Source organism: Grampus griseus, assembly GCF_964374135.1.
Source record: "Grampus griseus genome assembly, chromosome: 5".
NCBI classification, from domain to species: Eukaryota; Metazoa; Chordata; class Mammalia; order Artiodactyla; family Delphinidae; genus Grampus; species Grampus griseus.
The window spans coordinates 63,375,711-63,403,587 of NC_138998.1; the positions used below are offsets into that span (position 1 = coordinate 63,375,711).

Genomic DNA, 27,877 nt, shown 5'->3' on the forward strand with positions numbered 1-27,877 from the left:
TTTGTCCTTTTGGAATAAGCAAATAGTGCATGGCAGCAGGAATTAGCCAGGCCCCCAGAGCACTGAGGCAGCAGGGAGAGGAGAGCCCGGAGGAAATAGAGGCTGAAGATAGTTAAAATCAGCATCTTAATTGGCTCCCAATTCTTCGTGAAACTCCCAGAGGGAGACTTAAATCATGAAATTAATCACCATCCTTTTTCTTTGCTCCAGGCTGCTACCAAGTTTAACCCAGGATTCCTCGCAAGAAATCGACTGCAACGACCCAGATGTATTTCAAGCTGCGGACACTGCTCTGAAGAAATATAACAGTGGAAACAAAAGTGGCAACCAATTTGTATTGTACCGCGTAACTGAGATCATCAGGACGGTGAGTGAGCTGTGTTTAACCTTGAGGTCATTGGGGATTTGTGCTGTCACTTGGAGCCCAGGCCTCACGCCACACACGCACCCCAATCACCAAAGAACTGATAATCGAAGGGAAGCTTACAGCTCTTAGAAAAGACCGACACCATTCTCTGGCCTGGGGGTGAAGGGAAAGGTATGACTCCTCCTGGGTGATCAGAGCAGCATATCCTAGGGTGAAATGAAACAAAGGTAGATGGAGAAATTTTAAAGGGACTGTGCAGAGTGGGAGAATCCAGGAACTCGGTCAGGCTGCAGCAGCAGGATTTACTGGGTGACCAGTCCTAGACAACAATATGAAGACCTCCAGACCTCAGGTGGGAAATGGGTTCTTAAAGGGGTACATCTAACAAGTATGATATGATCTCACTTATGTGTGGAGTCTAAAAGTTCAAACTCACAGACACAGAAAGTAGAATGGCGATTGCCAGGGACTGGGAGGTGGGGAAATGGGGAGACGCTGGTCAAAGGGTGCAAACTTTCAGTTATACGATGAATAGGTCCTGAGGATCTAATGTAGAGTGTGGTGATTATAGCTAATAATACTTTATTGTACACTTGAAATTTGTTGAAAGCCTAGATCTTAAGTATTCTCACCACAAAAATATAAGTATGTGAGGTGATGGGTGTGTTAATTAGCTTGTTTGTGGTAATCATTGCACAATATACATGTGTTTTAGTTCATCAGATTGTACCCCTTAAATATATACAATTTTTATTTGTCAATTATACCTCAATTAAGCTAGGGGAAAGGGAAGGTTTGTCTAAGAGGAGTCAGAAATGAGACTAACTTGGTTCAACTGCATTGGACAAAATACCTGCCATGAAGTCCATATGGCTGAATGCATCAAGGTAACAGCCATGTTCTACTTGATTTTTAGCACTTTTTTAAAATCAATGATCGATGCACTCAGGATGGAGACAAACCCTGACAGGGTATGTGACTTCAAGAATTACAAATCTTTTCAATATAGTTTGTTTGAGTGAATTTCACTATAAAACATTGTGTTTCTGTGATAGTTAAGCAATTGATTACTTTGGTGGAAAAAAACCCCAGGTATTTGATATGATAAGGAAAAAGGAAAAAGCCCAGTAGATATGTTTTTGTTTGTTTGTCTTCTGAAAGTCCGGCCTTTCTGTTTCACAAATTTGTGCAGTCCTGTGAGTCCTAGTGTTCTCTAGTATGGTTGTAGTCTTTATTGGCAGACATCCATGGCAAATGTGGTTTTTTATTCTAAAATGTCCATAGAATCACTCTTTATCTCTACCTTGCTGTGTGGGGACTGCCTGTACCATGACCACTTAGGTTTTATTAAAATCTGAGACCTAGGAGGAACTAGAAGAGTCTATCTTGTCTGATTCCATCATCTCCCAAATGCAAACACTGTGGAGAGAGCACTGCCTGGTGAGTCAGGAGACCTGCCATCCAGAGCTGGCTCTGCCTTTCCAAGGTGGGGAGGCTGCCTAAGGCATACGCCATCTACCTGGGGCCTCCTTTCTCTCACCTGCAAACTGAGAAGATGGACAACATCCCCTCTGAAGTCCCTTGCTGTTCTGACACACCAGGACGTTGCATCTGAAGGCTCATCTAAATCAGCACCTTTATACTTTAAAAGTTTAATTTATTATTTCATGTCATGCTATACTAAATAGAAAACAAAACAATGCCCATAAAAATACTAAAATTACCCATAATTATTCCCACTATCCAGATAACTGTTACTTTTTTTTTAATGAAAAAAAGGCTTCTGGTTTGTTTTCTAACTGTAAAAATAATGTTTGTTCAAAAAAATAGACAATTCAGGAATGTTTGTTGAAAGAAGAAAGTGAAAGAGAACTGTACTCCCACCACTGAAAGACACACATTTTAACAGCTTTGCTGCGTACTTTTCCAGACTTAAAAAAAAAATTTTATATATATTTACATATAAATTGGTTTCTACAAAAATGGGCTAAAACTATGGACCTACTTTGAAATTTAAATATATATATATATTTGTAAATAGTATGTTATGAACATTCCTCCAAGTAAATATTTATAAACTTTCAATATTTTTAATAAATGTTTTTGCCTTCATTGAATCAAATCAAGATCAAATATAACTGCACCAGATCCCACTCAAATGATTTGCCGTTGGGTCAGTTAGATGAACCGTACGTATCTTTGGTTGCTGTTTTTCAGGATGATCCTGACACGTTTTATTCCTTCAAGTACCAAATCAAGGAGGGCAACTGTCCTGTTCAAAGTGACAAAACCTGGCAGGATTGTGACTACAATGACTCTGCACAAGCTGTGAGTGTGTTGACAGTTTCCGAGCCTCCAGTTTTCTCGGCCAAGTTTACCAAGGGCTGTCTTAACCTAACGCCTACCCTGCCCTGGCACAGCACAGCTTCTTGCTGGGCCGTAATTGAGGGAGAAGCAAGCCACTCTCCTCCCAGTCCAGGGAGCCACCTCTTCAATGTCAAAACCCTGGCTTCCTGTATGCAGTTTGAACACTGAAATTGAAAGGTAAATCAAGAGGACAGTTTAGCAGGCTGGTTCTCAGGCACTGTGTGCATCTTGATGAAACAGAAATATCTCTGGGGCTCAAAACAAAGATTCAGGGCTTCCCTGGTGGCGCAGTGGTTGAGAGTCCGCCTGCCGATGCAGGGTTCACGGGTTGGTGCCCCGGTCCGCGAAGATCCCACATGCCACGGAGCGGCTGGGCCCGTGAGCCATGGCCGCTGAGCCTGTGCGTCTGGAGCCTGTGCTCCGCAACGGGAGAGGCCACAACAGTAAGAGGCCCACGTACCGCAAAAAAAAAACAACACAAAGGTTCATACTCTAAAACCTCGCCATTTAAACTGCCTTTCCTCCAATATTTCACGAATATCAGTGGCTTGTATAAAATAATGATTAGGCTGCAAAACATTCATTCTTGTGTCTCAAAACTCTGCTAGAAAACATAAAAAATCTCGACAAGGTTGTTTTTTGTTTGTTTTGCGGTACGCGGGCCTCTCACTGCTGTGGCCTCTCCCTGCTGTGGCCTCTCCCGTTGCGCAGCACAAGCTCCGGACGCGCAGGCTCAGCGGCCATGGCTCACGGGCCCAGCCGCTCCGCGGCATGTGGGATCTTCGCGGACCGGGGCACCAACCCGTGAACCCTGCATCGGCAGGCGGACTCTCAACCACTGCGCCACCAGGGAAGCCCTTAACAAGGTTTTATAAAGGAAAGCCGTATTTAGCAATAGTACTAGGTGGCTTTCATCTGAAAGATTAAGATAAATCTTTTTTTTAGTCCTTTTTTCTTCTTCTTCTTAGGCTACAGGGGAATGCACAGCGACGGTGGCAAAGAGGGGGAATATGAAGTTCTCCGTGGCTACCCAGACCTGCCAGATTACTCCAGGTAGCTGCTGTGCCTGGTGGTGCTGCCCTGGGGAGAAATGAACCTCTTCTGTGTGGCACCAAAGACCCCTCTTTCCCGGAGGGCAGCAGTGGCAATACCACTTGCAGCTTTGCGGGGGCGCTGGAGGGGGTGGAGCGGCAGAGTCCTGAGGTGGGGCCGGGCTCACGCCCCTCAGCGCTATCCTGATTCTCTTCCTCAAGAGCAGCATTGTGTTAGGTGTGTGCAAAAGGATGAGAAGCCACAGAACTGGCTTCAACTGTAGGCAGCGTCCTAGAGTGAGAGTAGCACAGGCTTTGAGGTCAGATCTGGCCTGGAACCTTTCAAAGCTCTCACCTTCTTGGCTTTCCTTTTCCTTACCTATAAGAGGAGATCACAGTAATTCCCACTTTGCACAATTGTTTAGAATGAAACTAGATGATACACCTGAAAATGTAATCATAATAATGTATTAATGATAATCAAGGAAAAGGTAATAATAGCTAACATTTATTGAGCCCTTATTACTAGCCACAGTTCTAATCACTTCATGTGTATTAACATATCTATTCCTCAGAACAACTCTATGAGGCAAATGTTAATATCCCCAGTTCACAGATGAGGAAACAGGCCCACAGCAGTCAAATATCTTGCCCAAGACCCCACAGCTAGCAGTTAGCAGAGTTGGTGGAATAGACCCTCCATAAACGATATTCCTTTAGAATCTAAGTATGGAGAAACTTCTCAACAGATGACCACTGTTAGCTCCTTCCCTCCTGTGGCAGAGGTGCCACATACAGAAGGATGGGCACGTCTAGGTGAAGTCAGTCACAAAAGCCATCCTGGAACTGGCCTTCTGCATGATAGCGTTTTGTACCTAAGCTCCAGAACAGCATCCTCAGCCATGCTATTGAATCCCACTGTAGTAGTGGTCCTTCTATTCCAGCCTTAATCCCCTAAATGGTACCCACAAAAACTATATCCCTCGAGTTTCCGTTCCTGCAAGAAGTTGCATTCAAAGAAAAATAGTCCAAAACAGAAATCACAAGTAATTAAAATCTTTTGATAGGGGTAGCTTTTTATTATTTGGTTTAAGAGCTCTATCTCGTAAGCACATTTTAACATTATCCAGAGCAGAGCACGTTATGTACCATGAGAGAAAAAGCTCTTTGCCACACCTTCAGAAATTAGTGCTAGGTCCACAATCTCTTATCTGAAAACTTTTTGGCCAGATATGTTTCAGAATTCAAAATTTGAAACATTTTAATTTAAAAATCTCTCTGGAAATGTTGAGGCAGGGTGGAAAATCATTGTCACCCAGAAAGACTGAGTTTGCATCTTTCCCTGCTCATCTCACCCTCAAAGGCTGCTCCATTGCTTTCCCTACACCAGTGGGAGCTGCCCTTGAGGTCAGGCAAACCAGCCTCTGGGCTTTTCTCCATCTCTCCCTTTCACCTCCTGTGTTCATCTTTTTTTGTTTTGTTTTCCCATCAGTAATTCTCTCATCTTTCCCATGTCATCCCCTCTAGTTTTTTTTTTTTTTTTTTAACAGAAACCATCTTAGAAACAATTTTATTCAAAGGGTCTGTATATTTTTCTCGGAAAAAATGTAAATATTATTTCAACAGTATTTATTTATTTATTTCCCTCTAGTTTTTTAACTTTGCCCATTACCCTGATTCAACCTAACTTCTACAAGGAAAGGAGGGGGGAAAGCTATGAATATTCACACAATATGTCATTTCCTGACACAAACTTATGGAGAGAATGCCGAGAAACAGTTGCAAGGGGGGTTGCGTTGAACTGCTGACTGGGGGATCTTACATCCTCGGGATGTGAGAGCCCCAGGGCCAAGGGGCCCAGGACTCCTTCATTTCTTCCCCTTTTTGCCACATGTACTGCTACTGACCAGGGAGTCAGGGCTGTGTGTCATGAACAGTGGTGATTTAACACAGACTCTCTCATTTTTAAAATATTTTACATCATTTTATTAAAACCCATTCGGTGGCTCCCCATTCTTACAGGGGACCATTCTCAATTCACCTCAGAGGGTCTAGGAATGCCCAGAAGTGGAGAAGGTTGTGAGTATGTGCATCTTCCAGGAGAGGGCGCCATAGCTTACATTAGGGTCATCAAAGGAGCCTATGACCCAGGAAAATAGTTAAGAATCCCTGCCTACAGAGCACAGCCCAGACTCCACAGCAGAGGCCTCCCTTCAGACTGCTCACACTTCAGACCACCCCTCCCTGCCTCCTGCTATAAGCTCTGGTTAAGATGTGTGTACAACATGGTGCCTGCCTCATCCTTATTCCTCAGGAGCCGTCCCTCCCTTCTCCTCAGGCCTCACACCTTGTTTTGAGAGGTTGACCTTGACTGCTCTTCACCCTTCTTAGCTCAGCCTGTTCTCCTCAGGAAAGGCTTCCCTGGGCTCACTCTGGGCTCCTGCCTTTCCAATCTCTTGCTGAATTATATTGAAATCATCCATCTCCAGTTCGGTCTCTCCCCCTTGACTTTTCCTGACTCCTTCATGACAGTGGCCATTACTAACGAATTAATGCATCCACGCAGCCATGCTCAACACAGGGCATGTTATAGCAGGTGCGAAATACATGTTTGTTGGATTGAATTGATACAAAATGTATTACATCCTGCTCCCGGCTTCAAGGAGCTTTGGTTAACACTGAAAAAGAAATAAAAATGCACCTGTAATGTTTTAATTTTATGAGGATAAATTCGTGTATCACTTCTGTAATTTAAAATGACTTTAAAATAAACTTAAAATAATTATGCACAATAGGATGCATATAAGATGTCCCTAAGTGAATGATAGGTCTTCCCTATCATTCAGTCTTGTGTTCTCTTTTTCCAGGGCATACTAGGACTTACTGGAAAGTTTGCTTATCAGGGCCTTCCAAATTATCTGACTTATTTAGGGCAATGTATGTGAATGCAGGTTTTGCTTGTTAACGCTGCCCTTTTGCTTGCTCTTTGTCAAGCCGAGGGCCCCCTGGTGACAGCCCAGTACGACTGCCTTGGCTGCCTGCACCCCATATCAACCGAAAGCCCCGACTTGGAACCTGTACTGAGACATGCCATTCAACACTTTAACAACAACACTGATCACTCCCACCTCTTTGATCTTAAAGAAGTAAAAAAGGCCCAAAGACAGGTTTGTCCTTTAATTTTTCCCGTGTCATAGTATTGTTAGAATTTGTTAGATCTTTATGGTTTAGGGTTTCATTACCTAAAATAAACCTTTGGCCGAGGAAAACATATGATTCCACAGGTGGTGGTGAGGAACTCTTTCATGTTCTCATACGACTAGCTCAGGAGGCAAAGCCTTTCTCTTCAGGCACAATGATTTGGATACTGCAGTATGTAAATGGGGAAAGGGAGCCTAATCAGACCCCCTTCCTGGGAGATTTGTTTTTGATGAATGGGTGGTCAGCATTGCTTGTTCTCCTAGGGATGGTAAAATGGAAAAGTCATTCTGGCCTTAGGGTTTTAAGAAGACTCTCTCATCACCTAACTATTAGGAGGCAAACATGGCCCCCCAATATTAAATTGTACCTAAAAAAGTTGGCAAAGCTTGCTGGGTACCCTCTAAATTATGGTTTCCATTTCAGCAGAGAAAAAAGCAAATACTTGTAAATCTGGTCTTTCTGTTGCCTCAGTTCATGAAGACTTTACTGACAGCTGACTGGGCCCCTTGGATTTCAGCCTCTAATTATGAGGGACCCACTTTGGTCAGTAGCATTTCCTGCTTTTAATTGACCTTCCGACTTGCCTTCATGCAAGATGCATGCTCTCCTCAGTTCTGTCCATATCCAGCTATCAGGGTGGGACCCGCCCTAGATAAAGCAGGAGAAATCTTACTGTCTGGCAGTCTGGGAACGTAAGGACCTACTGGTCAAGGCCACTCCAGCTCCAAAGTTTTCTTTATCCATCTAGAAAAGCATTATTAATATTTTACAAAATTCAACAGATCATTTTTTCCCTGTTGCCTGGCAGAGGAAATATTGCTATGTCTTACTTAAGGAAATACATTAACTCCATCTATAAATTGCTTTTCATTTTCAGATGTGTAGCTGTGTGTGTGTGTGTGTGTTGTGTTGAAGGGTGTGAGAGTCATAATGTGCTCAATATTTATTCGGTAATGACTTTTGCCTAGTAATAATAATAGTTTGTATTTTTGAGCACTTATGAAATGTCAGGCAGTATTCTAAGCTCCTCCTAACACTATGAATTATGTTTAAACTGCCCTTTAAATATTCAATCCAAAATCGTTTCAGGTGGTGGCTGGATGGAACTATGAAATTACTTACTCAATTGTGCAGACTAATTGTTCCAAGGAGAATTTTCTATTCTTAACTCCAGACTGCAAGTCCCTTTCAAATGGTGTAAGTAGGCAAAAATCTAATCATAAAGTTCTTAGCCTTTTGTGTCCAGTATTTACAGGTGTGGGAACTCTCAGCTGTGGAGGAAGTCTCAGTCACTAAAATTTTTGATGACATACGCAGCTCACATTCACTTTCACTTGAGACTCTACAGTTCACATCATTGGTCAAGCTGCTTACCCAGCTGGTCAGAGTCTGTACATCTGGCAATAAGCATTTACAGATATAACCAGAGGCTAGGAATAGCCTGAGACAAAATGATGCCACGGTCAAGTTTGTCTTTTCATGTCTTCACGCTTTCCTGTCTCCTTTCCTCCCCGTGTGCTCAATGTCCTTACAAGGCTCCCGAGCTCTACCCAGGACACTCCTTCACTTCCAACTTGTCTCTGCTTGTTCTTTCACCTTCCCTCCCCTACTTTTATCTTTAATAAGTACATCCTGTGTCTCTCTCCCTTAGTGGCCCTTTCCAGGTTGATATCTTATTACCTGAACCAAAATTATGTTAAAAGAGAGCATCTCAAAGTGGCAGGAGTTAGTGCATGTTAAGATGATAAGGCATGATGACCTTCCCAAGGCTATTTGCATTTTAGCAGAAGGCTGTTCTTTAAGCAAGGGGTGGCTGCAAGTCCCTTCATCTAGTCCAGGGGTCTCCAACCCCTGGGCCGTGGACCGGTACCAGTTTGAGGCCTGTTAGGAACCGGGCCACACAGCAGGAGGGGAGCTGCGGGCGAGTGAGCGAAGCTTCATCTGACGCTCCCCATCGCTCCCCATCGCTCCCCATCCCTCCCCATCGCTCCCCATCCCTCCCCATCACTCCCCACATCTCCCCACCACTCCCCACCGCTCCCCATGGCTCCCCATCCCTCCCCATCGCTCCCCATGGCTCCCCATCCCTCCCCATCGCTCCCCACGGCTCCCCATCCCTCCCCATCCCTCCCCATCACTCCCCATCGCTCCCCATGGCTCCGCATGGCTCCCCATCGCTCCCCACCGCTCCCCACCACTCCCCATAGCTCCCCACGGCTCCCCATCGCACCCCATCACTCCCCATCGCTCCCCATCGCTCCCCAGCACTCCCCATCGCTCCCCACCGCTCCCCATTGCTCCCCATCACTCCCCCATCGCTCGTGTTACTGCCTGAACCATCTCCCCCACCCCACCACTCCCTACCATCTGTGGAAAAATTGTCTTCCACGAAATCAGTCCCTAGTGCCAGAAAGGTTGAGGACCACTGACCTAGTCATTCTACTTCTCAACGTCCATTATATGGGAAGAAAATGAGAAATCCAGGCAGCAAGATGTTAATTTTGACTTTTTATTAAAAGGAAAATATTAAAAATAACATATTTTCAACATATGGAATGGTTAAGCAAATTACAGTATATCAATATAGTAGAATATGTGCAGCCATTAAAATTATGTTTGCAGAGATTTTAGTGACCTAGTAAAATGGTTACGGTATGTTAAGTAAAAAACAAAAAAAAGCACGGTACAAAATTACACATACAGATTTACTCAGGTACATAAAGTAGATGTAAACATAAAAAGTGATGAAAAACAAATATGCCAAAATATAAAATATGGCTAACTTTTAGTTGGAACTATGGCTGTTTTTTCTGATTTTTTATACTTTTTGAAACTCTTCAATACTTCCCAATGTTTCTAATCAAGCACGTGTTTGTTTCATAAATGGGGGGGAAGTAAAAAGGACACTATTAAGAGAGAGAAAAGACAATCCACAGAATGGGAGAAAATATATGCAAATCATATATCTGAAAAGGGCTTAATATGTAGAATATACAAAAAACTTCCACGGTGCAACAACAAAATTTTTAAATGGGCAAACAACTTAAATAGACATTTCTCTAAAGAAGTCATACGAATGGTCAAAAAGCACATGAAAAATACTCAACATCATTAGCCATCAGGGGGAATGTAATTATAGACCACAGATGAGATGCTACTTCACACCTAGAGGATGGCTGTAATTTTAAAAAATTGTAAAATACCAAGTATTGGGGAGAATGTGGAAAAATTGGAACTTTTGTACATTGCTGATGGAAATGTAAAATCATGCAGCCATGGTGGAGACCAGTATGGCAGTTCCTCAAAAAGTTAAATGTAGAATTACCATATGACCTAGCAATTATACTCCTAGATATATACCCCAAAGAATTTAAAACAGGGACTCAAAAAGATACTTATATGCCAATATTCATTGCAGCATTATTCACAATAGCCAAAGGTGGAAAACAACCCAAATGTTCATCGATAGAGGAATGCATAAACACAATGTGACATGCATATAACAATTCTTTAGCCATAGAAAGGAATGGAATTCTGATATATGCTACAACATGTATGAACCTTGAAAATGTTAAGTGAAATAAGCCAGACACAAAAGGACAACCAGTATATGATTTCACTTATATGAATTATCCAACATACACAAATTCATAGAGACAAAAAGTAGGTTAGAGTTTACCAGGGGCTGGGAAGAGGGAGAACGGGGAGATTTTGCTTAATGGTTGCAGAATTTGTGTTTGGGGTGATGAAAACTATTGGAAATAGATAGTAGAGATGGTTGCACAGCACTGTGGATGTAATAAATGGCCCTGAATTATACACTTAAAAATGGTTATGATGGCAAATTTTATATTATATATATTTTACCAGAATTTTAGAAAATAGTATAAAAGAGAAAGAGAGAGAGAGAGGAACCCTCTAAACACATAGGTTCTAGCCACTATTTAATTTTGTCAGGTTGAGTTGAGTCTGGCCTTTTAAGCATCTGTTAACATCTTCTGTTTTTATGCTTAGCCGTTTGAGGTTATATAGGCCTAAATGTTATCTAGCTTTAATCTTGCTGCATCTGTTTATAAACCCCCAGTTAAGTTTTCTCTTTGCAACACAGAGAGTTGCAAAGGCTGGTTGGAGTCACAAAGCCAATCAGATTTGGTATAACTTTTCTGAGCCTTCACTTCCTCATTTGTAAAATCGTGAAGAATAATAGCACCTATATCACAGAGTTGTTACAGTAATTAAAGGACATGAAATAGAAATGAAATATTTTGCCCACAATTGGTAAGATTTAAGGCCTTGCTATTCAAAGTGCATTAGCATCACCAGGGAGCTTCTTAGCAAAGTAGAATCTCAACTCCACCCTTAGCTACTGAATCAGAATCTGCATATTAACAAGGTTCTCAGGTGATTCATCTGCACATTAAAGTTTGGAAAGCACTGATTTAAGGGTTTTCCTACGTAGTTCTCAGGGCATGTTGCACCTTAGAAGCACTAGCCTAGATTTAAAAAACACCTATTCCCAGATCACTCCCCCAGACATTCTGATTTTTTTTTTTTTTTTTAGTTGCAGCATCCAACAGTGTACATACTGAACATTTAAGTCTTTTTTTTAAACATTTTTATTGGAGTATAATTGCTTTACAATGGTGTGTTAGTTTCTGCTTTATAACAAAGTGAATCAGTTATACATATGTTCCCATATCTCTTCCCTCTTGCGGCTCCCTCCCTCCCACCCTCCCTATCCCACCCCTCTAGGTGGTCAGAAAGCACTGAGCTGATCTCCCTGTGCTGTGCAACTGCTTCCCACTAGCTATCTATTTTACATTTGGTAGTATATATAAGTCCATGCCACACTCTCACTTTGTCCCAGCTTACCTTTCCCCTTCCCCATGTCCTCAAGTCCATTCTCTAGTAGGTCAGCGTCTTTATTCCTGTATTGCCCCTAGGTTCTTCATGACCTTTTTTTTTTTTCTCAGATTCCATATATATGTGTTAGCATACGGTATTTGTTTTTCTCTTTCTGGCTTACTTCACTCTGTATGACAGACTCTAGGTCCATCCACCTCACTACAGATAACTCAATTTCATTTCTTTTTATGGCTGAGTAATATTCCATCGTATATATGTGCCACATCTTTATCCATTCATCTGTCGATGGACACTTATGTTGCTTCCATGTCCTGGCTATTGTAAATAGAGCTGCAGTGAACATTGTGGTACATGACTCTTTTTGAATTATGGTTTTCTCAGGGTATATGCCCAGTTGTGGGATTGCTGGGTCGTATGGTAGTTCTATTTTTAGTTTTTTAAGAAACCTCCATACTGTTCTCCATAGTGGCCGTATCAATTTACATTCCCACCAACAGTGTATGAGGGTTCCCTTTTCTCCACACCCTCTCCAGCATTTACTGTTTGTAGATTTTTTGATGATGGCCATTCTGACCAGTGTGAGATGATATCACATTGTAGTTTTGATTTGCATTTCTCTAATGATTAATGATGTTGAGTATTCTTTCGTGTGTTTGTTGGCAATCTGTATATCTTCTTTGGAGAAATGTCTATTTAGGTCTTCTGCCCGTTTTTGGATTGGGTTGTTTGTTTTTTTTTTGATATTGAGCTGCATGAGCTGCTTGTAAATTTTAGAGATTAATCCTTTGTCAGTTGCTTCATTTGCAAATATTTTCTCCCATTCTGAGGGTTGTCTTTTTGCTTGTTTATGGTTTCCTTTGCTGTGCAAAAGCTTTTAAGTTTCATTAGGTCCCATTTGTTTATTTTTGTTTTTATTTCCATTTCTCTAGGAGGTGGGTCAAAAAGGATCTTGCTGTGATGTATGTCATAGAGTGTTCTGCCTATGTTTTCCTCTAAGAGTTTGATAGTGTCTGGCCTTACATTTAGGTCTTTAATCCATTTTGAGTTTATTTTTGTGTATGGTGTTAGGGAGTGTTCTAATTTCATTCTTTTACATGTAGCTGGCCAGTTTTCCCAGCACCACTTATTGAAGAGGCTGTCTTTTCTCCATTGTATATTCTTGCCTCCTTTATTAAAGATAAGGTGACCATATGTGCGTGGGTTTATCTCTGGGCTTTCTATCCTGTTCCATTGATCTATATTTCTGTTTTTGTGCCAGTACCATACCAGACATTCTGATTTAATTGGTCTGGGATGAGTCCCTGGAGTCAGATGATCTAAAAATTTCTCAGGTAAACCAAATGTGCTAATAATACTGAGAACTTCTGAGCTATCTCCAGCATCCTTCTCCCCATCCAAAATTAAGGTACTATAAGTGTGGTATTCCCTGTACGTTTAAAAAACATGACTTTTTTTTTAACATCTTTATTGGAGTACATTTCTTATATGTGTGTTCCTTTATTGGAAATATACATTTATAGAAAGCTTCAAGACAATGCAGAAACAAAGAAAAAAAAATAATGTTGCACCACATACCCAAACACCCAAAGTTATCTGAATGTATTTCCCTCTTGTCTTTTTTGGTGGGGAATACGGGCAATTTTGAGTGATTTTCTTTTTTGTCTTTTTGTAGTTGTAATTATTTTACATGCTACACTTTTTTCACCTAAGAATTCTTCTATGTCATTAGAACTCTTGATAAACTTTTAAAATAACTTTTAATATCCTAGTGAAGATACCATAGATTATTTTTTAAATTACTTTCCTACTTTTGGTCATTTGTTCAAAACCCACCAAGAAAATGGGTTGTTTCCATTTTTATTATAATTAATAACTCACCAAACATCTTTTAGAATACAGCTATTTCTGTTTGGCATTGTTTTTCTCAGAATAAAGTCCTGGCTTTACACATAGTGTAAAATTGTATGAAAGCTCTTAAAACTCTTGATATATATATAGGTTAACTGCTAAATGCACCTATTTACATTCCATCAGCAATGTTTACCCTTGATAGAATTCAGTATTTTTTTAACTCAGCTAAATTCATAGACAAAAACATTTTTAGTTTTTATTTTCTCAATCAATAACATAGTTAATATGCATTTATTTAAGCATTATATTTTCATACATTCATTAGAAATTTATGGGTTGAATTTATGAATTGTCTTCTACATCCTTTGCCCATTTCTTTTTGGGATAAATCTTAATGACTTAGAAATAGTATTTATATATTAAAGGTATCAGTGTTTTGTCATATTTTCTCATTTATTTACTTTTTAGTTTTCATTATGGTATTTCTGACTTACAAATAGTTTTTGTTTATAGGTGACTAAATCTATCAATATTTTCCTTTTGAATCTTTCTACAACTTGCTCAGCAGTCACTATATGTTTTTTTTTTCCTAGTTTGTCTATGGTCAGTATTTTTAAATATAGCTTTTGAAACTATATGGAATTAATTTTGATGTATCTTGTGAGGTATCTAACTTGATATTTTCAAGAGAATAACCAGATACCTTAACAGTCTTTCCTTCAACAAAATTTGCAACAAACTTTATCCCGTAATAATTTCTTACAAAAAATCTGTTCTCTGTTTTTGTACCAACACTACCGTATTTTAACAGCCATAGCTTCATAGTAAGCTTGAATACATGTTTTATTATTCTAGTGTTTGTATTTTTAAAACCAATCTTAGAAGAGGTTTGGAAGAAAAACTTACACTGTCACATAGATTGGAATTGCATTACATTTCTAAATTAATTTGAGGAATTGGCATATGTACTATATTTAGTCTTTTTAATCAAGAACTTGGTATACATCTCTATGTAGTCAAGTTTTATTTTATATTTCTAAAGTTGTGTGATTTTCTTAAATATATTCAGAACAATGCTCACTAAAGTTATTACTAGGTTTTGTTTTGTTGTTTTTGGTTATTGTTATTAGGAATTAAATCCTTTTTTTTTTTCCTTTTCCTTTCATTCTCTTTTAAACAAGTTATTGTTATATACAAATGTATACTTTTTTTTTTTTTTTTTTTTGCGGTACGCGGGCCTCTCACTGTTGTGGCCTCTCCTGTCGCAGAGCACAGGCTCTGGATGCACAGGCCCAGCGGCCACGGCTCACGGGCTAAGCCGCTCCACGGCATGTGGGATCTTCCCGGACCGGGGCACGAACCCGTGTCCCCTGCATCGGCAGGCGGACTCTCAACCACTGCGCCACCAGGGAAGCCCTACAAATGTATACATTTTGATTAGCTTACCTTATATCCAGAAACTTTATTGAACTCTCTGATTAACTCTAATGTCTTTTCATTGATTTTTTTGATTGTTCTAGATCTATAATAATACCTTATGCAAATAATACTATCTCCTCTTTTCCAATGTTTATTTTTTTGTTTCACGTCTCAATGAATTGATCCAAATTTTCAGAGATATTTTTTGAAATAGTGGTGATCACACAAATTCATGTTTTATTCCTGATTTTATTGAGAAAGCCTCTAGAATTTTGTCATTACGTATAATATTGCTGTGGGATCCCGGTAGATATTCTTCCTCATGTTAAGGAAACATCCTTACATTCCTCCTCTTTAAAGAGTTTTGTTTTGTTTTTAAATAAGGAATTGGTGTTGAATTTAGCAAATGCTTTAGAATATGTATTGAAATATCATATTTTTCTAATTTAATCTATGCTGTTTTGACAGCTTTCCTAATAGTAATCTTTAGATTCCTAAACTAAACTCTACTTGTTTAGTGTTAATTTTTCTTTAAATATGCATTTGGATTCTATTTCTAGTTTAGTTAAGCAGTCTACGTATACATTTATAAGTGAAAGTGGTGTAACAGTTTTCTGGGTATGTGTTTGTGTGTGCATTCTATTTTTTAAGGTTTTGGTATCCAGAATATACTTTTATAGAATGATTGGGTAGTTTTTCTGTATTCAGAAATGGTTTATATAACATGGAAATACAGTATATATTTCTTTAATTTTTAAAATTATTCATCTATAAAACATCTATGCTGTTTAGAGGTGAAAAATGGGATGTAAATTGAGAGTAGTAATAGCATTCTCCATTTCTTCTTTAGTCATTGGTCCATTCAAGTTTTCTTCTTGTTCTTAAGTCAGTGTTGGTTATTTATATTTTCCAGAAAAGTGTCTTTCTTTGAGATTTAAATTAGCATACACTTGTTCATAATATTTTCTTATATTTTTACATTTCTCTGTATACTTTGTTAGGTTTCCTTTTTTATGCATTTGATTATTTTTCCTTACCCCATGAATGATTATTTGGATTTATTTATTAATGCTAGTGCTTTCTGTTTTCTAATTCACCAGCTTTGCTTTTATTTTTATTGTTTCCTCCTTCTTGTTTTCCTTAAGGCTGTTTATTGTTCTTCTTCTTCTAACTTCTTGAGATAAACACTGAGGTTGGGGGTGTTTTGATAGTTTTTGCCTCTCTTTAAATTGTGGAAGTGTATAAAGCCGGGAGTTAACTCTGAGTGCTGCCCTGGCAACATGTGGAATTCTCGTTTTTCTCAGTTTGTTTTTTATTATTTTCCTTATCAATGAAGATTTTAGTTAGGAAAGTGTGTTTATTTTTCCAAGTACTTTTTGGTTGTTTATTTGTTTAAACTTATGTTATTAATTTTTACGAACTTTTTTGTTTCATTGTGGTGCTGAGGTCAAAGAACATGCCTGTATTGTTTTCAATTTGCAAAATTTATTGAGACTTTCTTGTAACCTAGTATAAAAGCAATTAGAAATATTATTTGCATCATACTTATGAGAGTATCATTTTAAATCGTGTGTATCATATGAGAATACCATTTCAACAAATCTTTATTATGTTATTCTTCTATGACCTTATTTATTTTTTATACATTTTGCCTGTTGTATAATAGTTATATATTGGAGTTTCCCAGCACAATTATTTTTATCCATTTCTATTTCTATATGTTTTCTGCTTTATGCATTTTGATTCCATGCTTTTAGATAAAACTAAAATTATCTTTCTTTTACCTTTATGAGTTGTTACCTTGAATTTTACTTTGTCCAGTATTAATAATGCTCTAGCTCCTTTTTTGTTCATATTTGCTTCTTGTGGCTTTGCTCATCCATTGTATTTAATCTTTCTTTATCTTTTTTATTACATGCTATTATTCTTGAAGATGTAGTACATTGATTTTGGTTTTAACCTAATCTGAAAGTCCTTGTCTTGCTAAAAGAAAATGTTACCCATTCACTTGTATGGCTATTATTTCTACATTAGATATTCTTGTCATCTTTTTTCATGTTTCTGTGTGTTTGTGTGTATGTATTTGCTGTTGGTGTTGGTACTACTTTTTCATTGTTTATTATTCTATCTTTTGAAAATAGACTATGTTTTGTTTTTTTCCACGTGATGATTTGCAAAGTCAACATCCTATTTTTAATTTTACTAGTCGTTTAAAGATTCTTAAAAAATGTTTTTAATTTATGCTCTTATATGCTTTTTAAAAACCAGAATATCGGTGAATGTACAGATAAAGCATACGTGGATATCCAGCTAAGAATTGCTTCCTTCTCGCAGAAATGTGACCTTTATCCAGGTACAGGATGATACATATTGGAGCTCATGTTAGTCCCAGACAACTGGCTAAATCTTTCCATAGATATTGTGCTTTGGTTCCCATGAGATGCCACAAAATCTACATGACCCACAGACCTTACTAGGAACACTGTGCCCCATCTCTGCCCTGCTGTGCTGCAGCAGGTGAAGCTGAGATTGCTTGGCAAGTGGCAGAAGGGAATATGGTGACAGAAGGGAAAATTTATGTTTTCTGGGCAAAGCTAGCCTTCAGATATGTCAGCTGGTCTTTCTTATATACAAGCTGTCCCTGCATCGGATATTGTGAATTGGGGAAGCTGTATCTCATTTTTAACTACTCAGAATAAAATCCTTTCAATTAAAGATTTTTTTCCCTTACATGTTATAATGTGGGGAAAGGGCGATAGTGCAAGTTTAAGGTCAAGTCAGTATTTCTTACACCAAGAGTTGGCTTTTCTCATATTTGGAAGATAGTTGTATATGTTGTACAATATAAAGCATTATGGAAGTTGCCTGCTCACCAGAATTTTCCCACTAGGAGATCATTCCTTTACGTTAAGCATTGCTTTTCACAGTTTCCATTAAAAATGCAAAAACTTAAGAAAAGTGCGGCCTATTGATTGTCACTAACTAACACCTTCTGATTGAAAGTTTCCCTACACACACTTGGCTCTTAGGAGAGGAAGAGAGGAGAGACAGTAAGTTGGAGGTCTGACAGGCAACCTCCACCCACTCACTGCTGGGCCTTGGGCTGCCACGTGGCCCTCTATAAATGGATGCTGGATCACATGTGGGAAAGGTACAATACTAGGCTAGACGGCTCCTTCAGTGCACCCGCTGATATAAAACCTGCCTCTTTCAGGGGAGGATTTTGTACAACCACCCACCAGGATTTGCGCTGGCTGTCCCATATCTATACCTGTCAACAGCCCAGAGCTGGAGGAGCCTCTGGAACATTCCATCGCAAAGCTTAATGTAGAGAATAATGGAACCTTCTATTTCAAGATTGACACTGTGGAAAAAGCAACAGTGCAGGTCTGTAAATTATGCTACAAAAATAGTGATTATCTATTGCAAATTGCTTACTAATTTTGCCACTGATCTTGGCTCTGGATTGGGAAACAGTATATCTGGTGAATGGGATTTGGTAGACTTGAATTTCAGGTCCCAACCTCGCTGCATGCTTGGTGTGTGATCTTGGACAAGTCATTTAAAATATTGTCTCTTTTATCCGTAAAGGACTATAGTGAGGGTTAAAAAAGATAATGTATGTCAATCACTTTTCAAAATCTAAAGTGCTATATAAATATTAGCAATGATTATATATATAATTAATAAAATTCAGGGCTAGGAAAAGCGAGACTTATCCTCTGCCTTTCTAGACTCATCTCTCATTCTAACATCACTTCATGCCTTGCGCTCAGCCACATCAGCCAATCGTCCCCCAGGCTCTCTTCACACATTCATCTTCATGTCATTTGTTCCCTGCCTGGGGTGTCATTCTCTCCTACAAATGTAGCCTCTGGGGATTCATCTCTCTTGTCCATGCTTGTCAATAGAGGATAAGGAGTATCCTGGTCTGGAGGTCAGGAGACTCAGCTCTGCCACAGCATCCACCACTTGCATCCCAGGTGATCCTGGGCAGTCATTCAGACTCACACAGCATCTGTAAAATGAGTGGCTGGATTAGAAGAGCCCAAATCCCTTCTAACTCCAATAGCCTATGACCGATGTATTCATGGACAATTCCTTTTATGGAACCTCAAAACGGGCTTCCCTAAATACAAGCTAAAAAAAGTAATCAAAGTAGAACCAAACTCCTATAGCAAACCAAGATGGTTTTTATAATCTATCAATACAAAGAAAATCTCACTAAAAATAAGTTTATAATTCTGGCTAAATAATTGAATTTCTAGAAATCTAAAATAGAAGGAGTCTTTAAATACAATGATATTCATTGCAGCTCTAACTACAAAAGCAAAAAAAGTAAACCATAAAAATGATCAGTAATATAGACATGATCAGATAATGTCTGGTATATTTGTACAATGGAATATTAACCAGCAATTTTAAATCATCTTTGTGAGGAGTTCTTGATGTGGAAAATGCTTATGTTATAATATGCAGCGAAAAAACAGGCCATACACGGGGAACTATATACAATATCCTGTGATAAAGCATAATGGAAAAGAATATGAGAAAGAACGTATATATATGTATAACTGAATCATTTTGCTGTACAGCAGAAATTAACACAACATTGTAAATCAGCTATACTTCAGTAAAAAAAAAAAAAAAGAGGCCATAAAATTGAATAAACATTCTGTACTCAGTTGTGTTATTTTAAAAAGTTTAAGGACTTCCCTGGTGGTCCAGTGGTTAAGACTCCGCACTTCCACTGCAGATGGCACGGGTTCAATCCCTGGTCAGGGAACTAAGGTCCTGCATGCCACACTGTGCAGCCTAAAGAAAATAAATAAATAAAAACCAAAAATAAAACAGTACAGGAAACAATACTGAAAAGAAACAAATACCTCAGATTATTCATAGTGGTAGCTTTTAGGTAATGGCACAATGGGCTGTTTATTTTCATCTTTCTTGTTTCCTATAGTAGTTTTATAACTGGGGGGAAAAAAAGGACCTAAACAAACTGTATTAAAATAAAACTGACACTTGATCTCTCTCCTACTCAGGCACTTATTCCTGTCCTAGTCGCTAACTCCTTTCACTGATTTCACTGACATGTGACCCACATTAGGCTTACTTGAAGGAGCTACCAATGCCTACTACTCCTGTCTGTGTCAGCTTTTCTTCTCACTCTATATTTCTGCTTTTCTGTGAAATTCCTTTATTCCTAAGGATGCAGGAACAATCTTGTACTCCACCATATATTGCATGTCAGAGAGTTACTGTCAGGAGAGAACCATTCATTCTCAAGCGTGAACTACTAGTCTTGGTAGTCACAGTTCTTTCTGTAAATGAGTCGACACACTAGAATGGGTGTGTGTTTGTTTACGCTAAGGGTGCAAGGGGAACCACAATAGATTATGCTACGAATTGAAAGGGAATGACATTCCTTCATTTGCTAAATTAATCTGGAATATTGTGAGAATTTCAAATTTACTTTTAAGAGGTGACTCTTTACTGATTTTTGCATGTAAAGAGAGCAATTTGGTTACTCAAGGCAGCCTTAGTGGGAGCAGCCAATTTATTATTATTGGAAATCAACTTACCATAATGAATTTGCAGTAGCCAATCTCCAAATGACCAATTTGCCAAATTGCTAGATTTGTTTTACAATTTTAGTCTTGCCTTGGCTTCGCGTGTTTAGTCCTATTTGGGTGCATGTCCGTTCCAGGTTGGTTTCATATTTCAGATACCAAACATTTCTTAAATCCTTCGTTTGCACATGTGAATGGTTGCGATTTCTGTTATATACCGTTCATTTTGCTGTGTCCCTACTGCCTCTGTCCCCGCTGCTGTCAATGTCCCTCCCTGCCTCTGCACAGATGAACACACTTCAAGGATCTGTGTGTGCACATTAGAATTTTTCCTTTGACAAAGTCCTAGAAATGTCAAGGAATATGTGGATGTCTAAGACTTATGATGCAAATTGACAAATCACCAAGTGATTTGCAATTATGCCAATTTACATTCACACCACCTGGGTGTAAGACACTGGTTGATGGTCTTGATCTGAATTATATTCCTACCATCAGTGATTGAAGCTGCATGTTTTCCACACCTGGCCGACACCAGGTGTCATCGCTGTTTCTCATCTTTGCCAACACGCAAGGTTAAAAATGATGTTGCATTGTTTTTTTACGTACGTATCCTTGGTTATTAATGAAGGTAAACTTTTTTCAGGATTAATGACCATTTTAACTTCTCCAAAAGATCTGGTCATGTCCTTTGTCCAGTTTTTTAGTGTTGGGCTTTCTATGACCAACACTAAATATTGGTCATATTGACCCTACATCATATTCTTCCCAGTTTACCCTTTTTACTTTACTTATGGTGACTTTTGAGAATCAGTTTTCATTTTTGTCTAGTCAAATTTAGACATTTTTCCCTTCCTCCTGGTTCCTTCCTCTGCTTTTCACCTACAAAAAGCCTTCATCATCCTGAGAACTGATGAATGTTTTTTATATCTTTCCAGCTTATTTCTTTAATTTAAATGTTTTAATGCATTTGGAACTTATATTGCTACATAGTGTTCTCTACCTTAAAAGCAAAACTTGGGCAGGATGGGCTTAAACAGGGAAGACTTCTGATAAGAATGGCACCTGATAAGAATGGCAATGTGGATGCGATCTTGAGGCCCTCGAACAGAAGACGTTATTAGGTCTACTTTATTCCTGCCCTCTGGACCTGGAATAGTGTTGAGCCAACAGCTGCAGTTTGTGTCATATACTGTCAGCTTTCTTAGGCGGCATCACATTGATCAACTGTAATGTCAAACAAACTGGATTAAAGTATACTCTGAAATAAGCAACAAAATTCATGATCACCGAAGTATAGACTCTAAAACGCTTTTCAAACCTTCCTGCCCAACTTATACATATCTGGAGTTTTAAAAGTTAATTACCAAATTTGTCCTAAAAATTTAGCTGTGCTTACCTAGCAAAATGATGCCAGAAAATGTAGAGGAGTTTAGTTCTTCCTGTGACTCTTCGCTCTCCTCATCCTCCTCCCACCATAATTTCTCCATGCTTTTAGAAAACATAGAGAGCGGAAAGACTGTTATGATTTGCTTTTACAAAAATGGGATTATACTATCACCCTATAACTTTATTTTTTCAATAACAGTCAACCCTCCAGGTCAACATATATATGTGATATATTCTTTTTGATAGCTACTTAATATTAAACACACACACACACACACACACACACACACACACACACACACAGTGTTAGTCTGCTTAGGCGGCCATAACAAAATACCATAGACTAGGTGACAAACAACAGCAGTTTATTTCTTACAGTTCCGGAGGCTGGAAAGTCCAAAAACCAGCCAGTTTGTTTCCCTGGTAAGGACTGTCTTCTTGGCTTGCAGATGGCTGCCTTCTCACTGTGTCCTCACATTTCAGAGAGAGAACGGGGTCTAGTCTCTCTCTTATAAGGTCACTAATCCCATCATGGGGGCCCACCATCATGACTTTATCTAAACCTAGCTGCCTACCAAAGGCTCCCCCTCCTAAAACCATCACCTTAGAGGTTAGGCCTTCAATATATGCATTTGGGAGGGATACATTCAGTCCATCACATACACACACACAGACACACACACACACACACACACACACACACATTTAAATCCTCGAATGAAATACTGAATAACTTAGCCTGAAAATTGAGCCACATCAACTAACTTTTCTTTTTTTTTTTTTGGGTTGTGTTGGGTCTTTGTTGCAGTGCGTGGGCTTCTCATTGCGGTGGCTTCTCTTGTTGAAGAGCACAGGCTGTAGGCACGTGGGCTTCAGTAGTTGTGTCACATGGGCTTAGTTGCTCCACGGCATGTGGGAATCTTCCCAGATCAGGGATCGAACCCATGTCCCCTGCCCTGGCAGGCAGATTCTTAACCACTGCACCACCAGGGAAGTCCCTAACTTTTAAATTTATATATATAATTTTAAAACATTTTATAAAGTGTGTTTTTCAAGTATATAAAGGCTGTAAGGCTTTAAAAAAAAAACTGTGCTCGGGATTTTGTTGAAGTCAGTGTATTAAAAAAAAAAACACACACACACAATGATTTTTACTTTTTAAGTAAATAAAGTGTGCCTCTTCTAGACCAAAAAAAAAAAAAGGAAAAAATTGGGCCACAAATTGTTAACAGAAGACAGCATTGTGTAATGATTAAAAATATTGCTAGAGTGCTAGAGCTTAAAATAATTTCTTAATATTAAAAAACTCAGAGAAGCGAGCTAGAAATCCAAATCATTTTCCTATTCACATAATTTAATCCACATAATTTCTATAGTGGTACTAACTCAGTATTTCTCTGATTCAAGAGAAACACAATAAGAAACACAATAAGATTGTGTTTAAAGGAAATGTTTAAGTTTTACTTCCTACTCTTCCTAGAGTCTATATATTATGACTTGAGGCTTAGAATTACTAGTGAATTTTGCAGCTGCTAAACAATAAAACTGAGAAAAATATAAAAATAAAAATTATAGCCTGGTTTTCTTTTCCCATTTAGAAAAGGAAACGAGCCCAACCAATAGCCAAGTGTTTTAACATGCGTACAAACAAAGTTTTGTTGTCAAATATTTGTGCTTTTTGAGTGTAGCTCTCACTTGGTCAATGTATAATTAAAATTTCAATATTCTCCCCTAAAAGCCCTTATGGTAAAATGTATGATTTATTACACAGTATTAATTAAGCTCCTATGTTGTACTAATTCATTTTCCAGGTGGTAGCTGGAAAAAAATATTCTATTGTGTTCACAGCCAGGGAAACCACATGTTCTAAGGAAAGTAATGAAGAGTTGACGAAAAGTTGTGAGATCAATAAACATAGTGTGAGTAGTAACGCAACCATCTTACTTATTCCCTGGAAACCTATATGACGTTTTATGCTTGTTTATGTATCTCATGAATAACACTGTTCTCTCTTTTGGCTTCTGTTTTCGTGGATAGCTAATTCTAAACTGTAAAGCTGATGTTTACGTGGTACCTTGGGAGAAAAAAATTTACCCTACTGTCAACTGTCAATCACTTGGACAGGTATGATTCTAATTACAGTTGGTTTGGGTTAGTTATGCTCATTCTGAAAAATCATATTTTGGGGTTGAAAATGAACCACTATTTAAGTGAATTGGGGGACTATCTTTTTAAAATGCGGAGAGCTCTCACATTTCTGTGCTGATCTCTTTTTTTTTTATGACTAGAAAGGAGAGCAGCAGTCCTCTTAATCACTTCTCAGACACTGTCAGTGCCCCAGGGGTCCACAGGCTCTCTTAGTGAAGCACATCCAGGGAGCTTGGGAGAAACACAGGTCTCATACTCCACTCCACATTTCCTGAATCAAAAGCTGCATTTTAACACAGTCCCCAAGGGAGTCATACCCATATTCAAGTTTGAGAAGCATTAGTTTGCATCATTTTTTTAATTCTTAAAAGAACCCTGGGAGGTAAGTAATACTTTCCCCACTGTCAATGTTGAGACACGAAAAATTACGAAGATGCTAAAGTCCTAAAGTGAATAATAACTTTCTCAAGTGCTTCCTCCCTCCCAGGCACTGTACTGAGGACCTGACACATACGTTCCTCCTGACAACTCTATGAGGCAGGTGCTTTTATCATGCCCATTTTACACATGAGGAAAGTGAAGCTAGTGGTGCTCGGATTCAAATCTAGGTCAAATCAGAGCCCACTCTGTTCACCAAGATGCTGGTAACTAGTAGGGTCTGGCTTGTTTGACTTCAAAGACCATGCTGTTTGCATCACCAAACAGTGCCTCCGACTGCCACGTCCTCATAGGTAGTGAAAGTGTAGGTAGAAACAATCCACAAATCCATATCTTCAATGCAAGTTGCCTCCGCTCCCTTTGTCCTCATTTAGGTTTTCGCCATGTGTAGGTATATACTCTAATACAAACATTATACAAAGGCTGTGTTTCAAGCTTATGAACATATATATTCTAATGTGTTTCAGTTCAACAGAGTGATTGTGGTATATGCTGCCTATGTATTCCATTCTTAAAGCCAGGTAGGGCCTTTTTGGATAAAAGCAGTAATTGTGCTAATAGAAATAGCATCAACTAATAAGTAATATGCCATGGCTTTAGAGAATCATAGCCTTAGAAAGTACCCTAGAGATTATATAGTTAACCATCCAGTTTTTCCAGATAAATAAAAAATTCTCTAGTTTAGAGTATTATTAAGAAAAAGAATCAATATCTACAAATTATAAAATCAATCAAAAAAGGAAAAATATTATTCATTTTCATCCTTTTTGGATTATTTTTATAATATAGTACTTAAAATCTGGCAAAGACATGACCCACTGTAAACTGAGATAACATTGCCAGGTCCCTGTCCCTTCTTTCTTCTTTGATAGTGTGGTTTTCACAGTAATGCATTCATCTTAATATCTCCTGTTTAGACCACACTGATGAAAAGGCCTCCAGGTTTTTCACCTTTCCGATCAGTACCAGTGGAGAAAACTAAAGAAGGAACAATCGTAAGTCCACCCCACACTTTCCTGACACCTGTACAAGATGAAGAGCGGGATTCAGGAAAAGAACAAGGACCCACTCATAGGCATGGCTGGGGCCATGGAAAGCAAATAAAACATGGCCTTGGCCATGGCCATAAACATGAGCATGACCAAGGCCATGGACACCAAAAGGGTCATGATCTTGGCCATGGGCACCAAAGGGGTCATGGACATCAAGGGGGACATGGCCTAGCCCATGGACATAAGCATGGTCATGGCCACAGAAAACATAAAAATAGAGGAAAAAACAATGGAAAGCACGATGGTTGGAGAACAGAGTATTTGGCAAATTTTTATGAAGATAGTACTACCTCTTCTTCACAGGTACAAAAGAAGATAGAAGGGCCAACACCCTTCCCTTCCCTAGCCCAGCCAAGTGTAGCCAATACCTTTCCTAACTTACAGGACTCAGATCTCGTTGCAACTGTGATGCCTAATACACTACCACCTCCCACAGAGAGTGATGATGATTGTATCCCTGACATCCAGATAGAGCCAAATAGGCTTGCATTTAAACTGATTCCAGATTTTCCAGAAACAACTTCCCCCAAATGTCCTGGACGCCCCTGGAAGCCAGTTAATGGAGTGAATCCAACTGTAGAAATGAAAGAACTTCATGATTTCAGTCTCTCTGATGCTCTTTATTAATTTATGCAGCCACGGGTATTTCCTTAACATCTCATCATCCCCTCTCCCCATGGTCCAAATATCCTGATATAATGCAACTAAGACCATGAACGTTCAGAGCAGCCTAGAGAGAAATGGTGAGACTCCTAATGGGGACACCATCAATCTCTACGGACGACATAAAGCTGTGCGCAGAATTCAAACTCCTTTCTGAGTCTTCCTCACAAGTTTTCTCAACTAGCACAGAAAATGGACAAACTAATGTGACTCGTGGCCTACTGCAGTTTGCTTTTCTGATAACGAATGTGTACCTTAAAACGTACGTCATCAATTTTCATACAAAGATTCTTGACATTTTGAATAAACTGTGACATCTGGGCCCTGAACACATGTGAAAATAAGGGAAGTCAAGAGACTGAATGCTGAACTTCTTAATGGGGAAAAAACAATAATAAAAACCTCCAGAGGTCAAAGAGGGACAAGAGAGAAAGACAGACTGGCCACAGGCAGGAGAGAGAAAGTAAATTAATTGACTTTTTGTTTCCAAAATGGGCTAGTTATATTAAACAGTTACTCCCACTTGACAAAGCTATTCTGATAATTCTCTTTCTGGGTGACAGTGTTTCTTATAAGTCAGTAATTTCTGTTTACTCATTAACTGTGCTTTGCAACAGGGCTTTCAAATAGGAGTTTTCTGTTTGTTTATATGTTGCCAGGGCTAGATTGAGTAATCCTTAGTGTTTAGTAGCTCTGAGTTTAATGATAAGGATGGAAAGCAGAAGAAGTAATACAAAGGCAGGCCTGCTTAAGGAAATCTTTTTTAAATGATTGATAAGGGAATATCACGCGATGTGATGTAAATTTTGTTTACTATACTTACAGGAATTTTATGAGAAACTCCTCTCTAGCCTCACTTTATAATTGCATTATTTTTTTTTGCTACAACATTGAAGTGTACGGACTTTGCAAAAGAGAATAATATGATTATCTTTAGTTGCCTGATAATGTGAAGGAGGCATATATTTTATAACCCTTGCTGTGCTTTTGCCTAGGGAAACAGGTAGGGCTTCATACAGCTACACTCACTTGTGGATGCATGTGTCACTGCTCCTTCAATTTACTGGATGTATTTGAGCCTCTGAGTTTTTATTTCCTTTCAAATATTATCTGTATTTGCAAATAAAGAACCTATGATGTCAGGAAAAAGTCTCATCTTGTCAGCTGGTGGCTTCACTTTTCTCTTCTTGCATGATAACATCAGATTAATGGAGTTTTACTATACTTACAGAGGCACATAAAGTCTTGCGAGTACAAGGGCCGACCTCAAGAGACAGGGGCAGAGCCAGCATCTGAGAGTGAGGTCAATTGACCGGTGGGCAGAATCTCCACACCTGGCACAATTGCCCCGACAACCTCTGTCAGCAGCCCTGCGTGGAAGGACAAGAAGATGGGATAGAATTTAAATAGAGAAGAATGCCGTTTTATCCCTCTGTGGCTGGGTGAAATAAAGTTCCAACTTGATGTTCTTCCTCCTAGTTAATTCACAGTGGTCTCCTTTCAGTCACAACC

The 27,877-nt window shown here is 39.0% G+C and overlaps 2 protein-coding genes across 2 annotated transcripts; both read left to right on the forward strand.

Annotated features, from left to right (window-relative positions):
* Positions 1-27,829, forward strand: KNG1 (kininogen 1). Its single transcript, XM_082654198.1, has 11 exons — positions 1-367; positions 2,585-2,695; positions 3,703-3,787; positions 6,760-6,932; positions 8,056-8,163; positions 17,371-17,455; positions 18,317-18,489; positions 23,876-23,983; positions 24,102-24,188; positions 25,568-25,645; positions 27,597-27,829. The coding sequence occupies exons 1-11, from the start codon at positions 176-178 to the stop codon at positions 27,675-27,677; spliced, it is 1,281 nt and encodes a 426-aa protein (XP_082510324.1). The 5' UTR covers positions 1-175; the 3' UTR covers positions 27,678-27,829.
* On the forward strand, positions 25,652-27,622 carry LOC309822420 (kininogen-1-like; the record flags this gene model as incomplete). The annotated part of the gene is made up of 1 exon (XM_082654199.1): positions 25,652-27,622. A coding segment is annotated over one exon (678 nt), but the record flags the coding sequence as incomplete, so codon positions are not given.
* Positions 27,830-27,877: the final 48 nt, after the last annotated feature.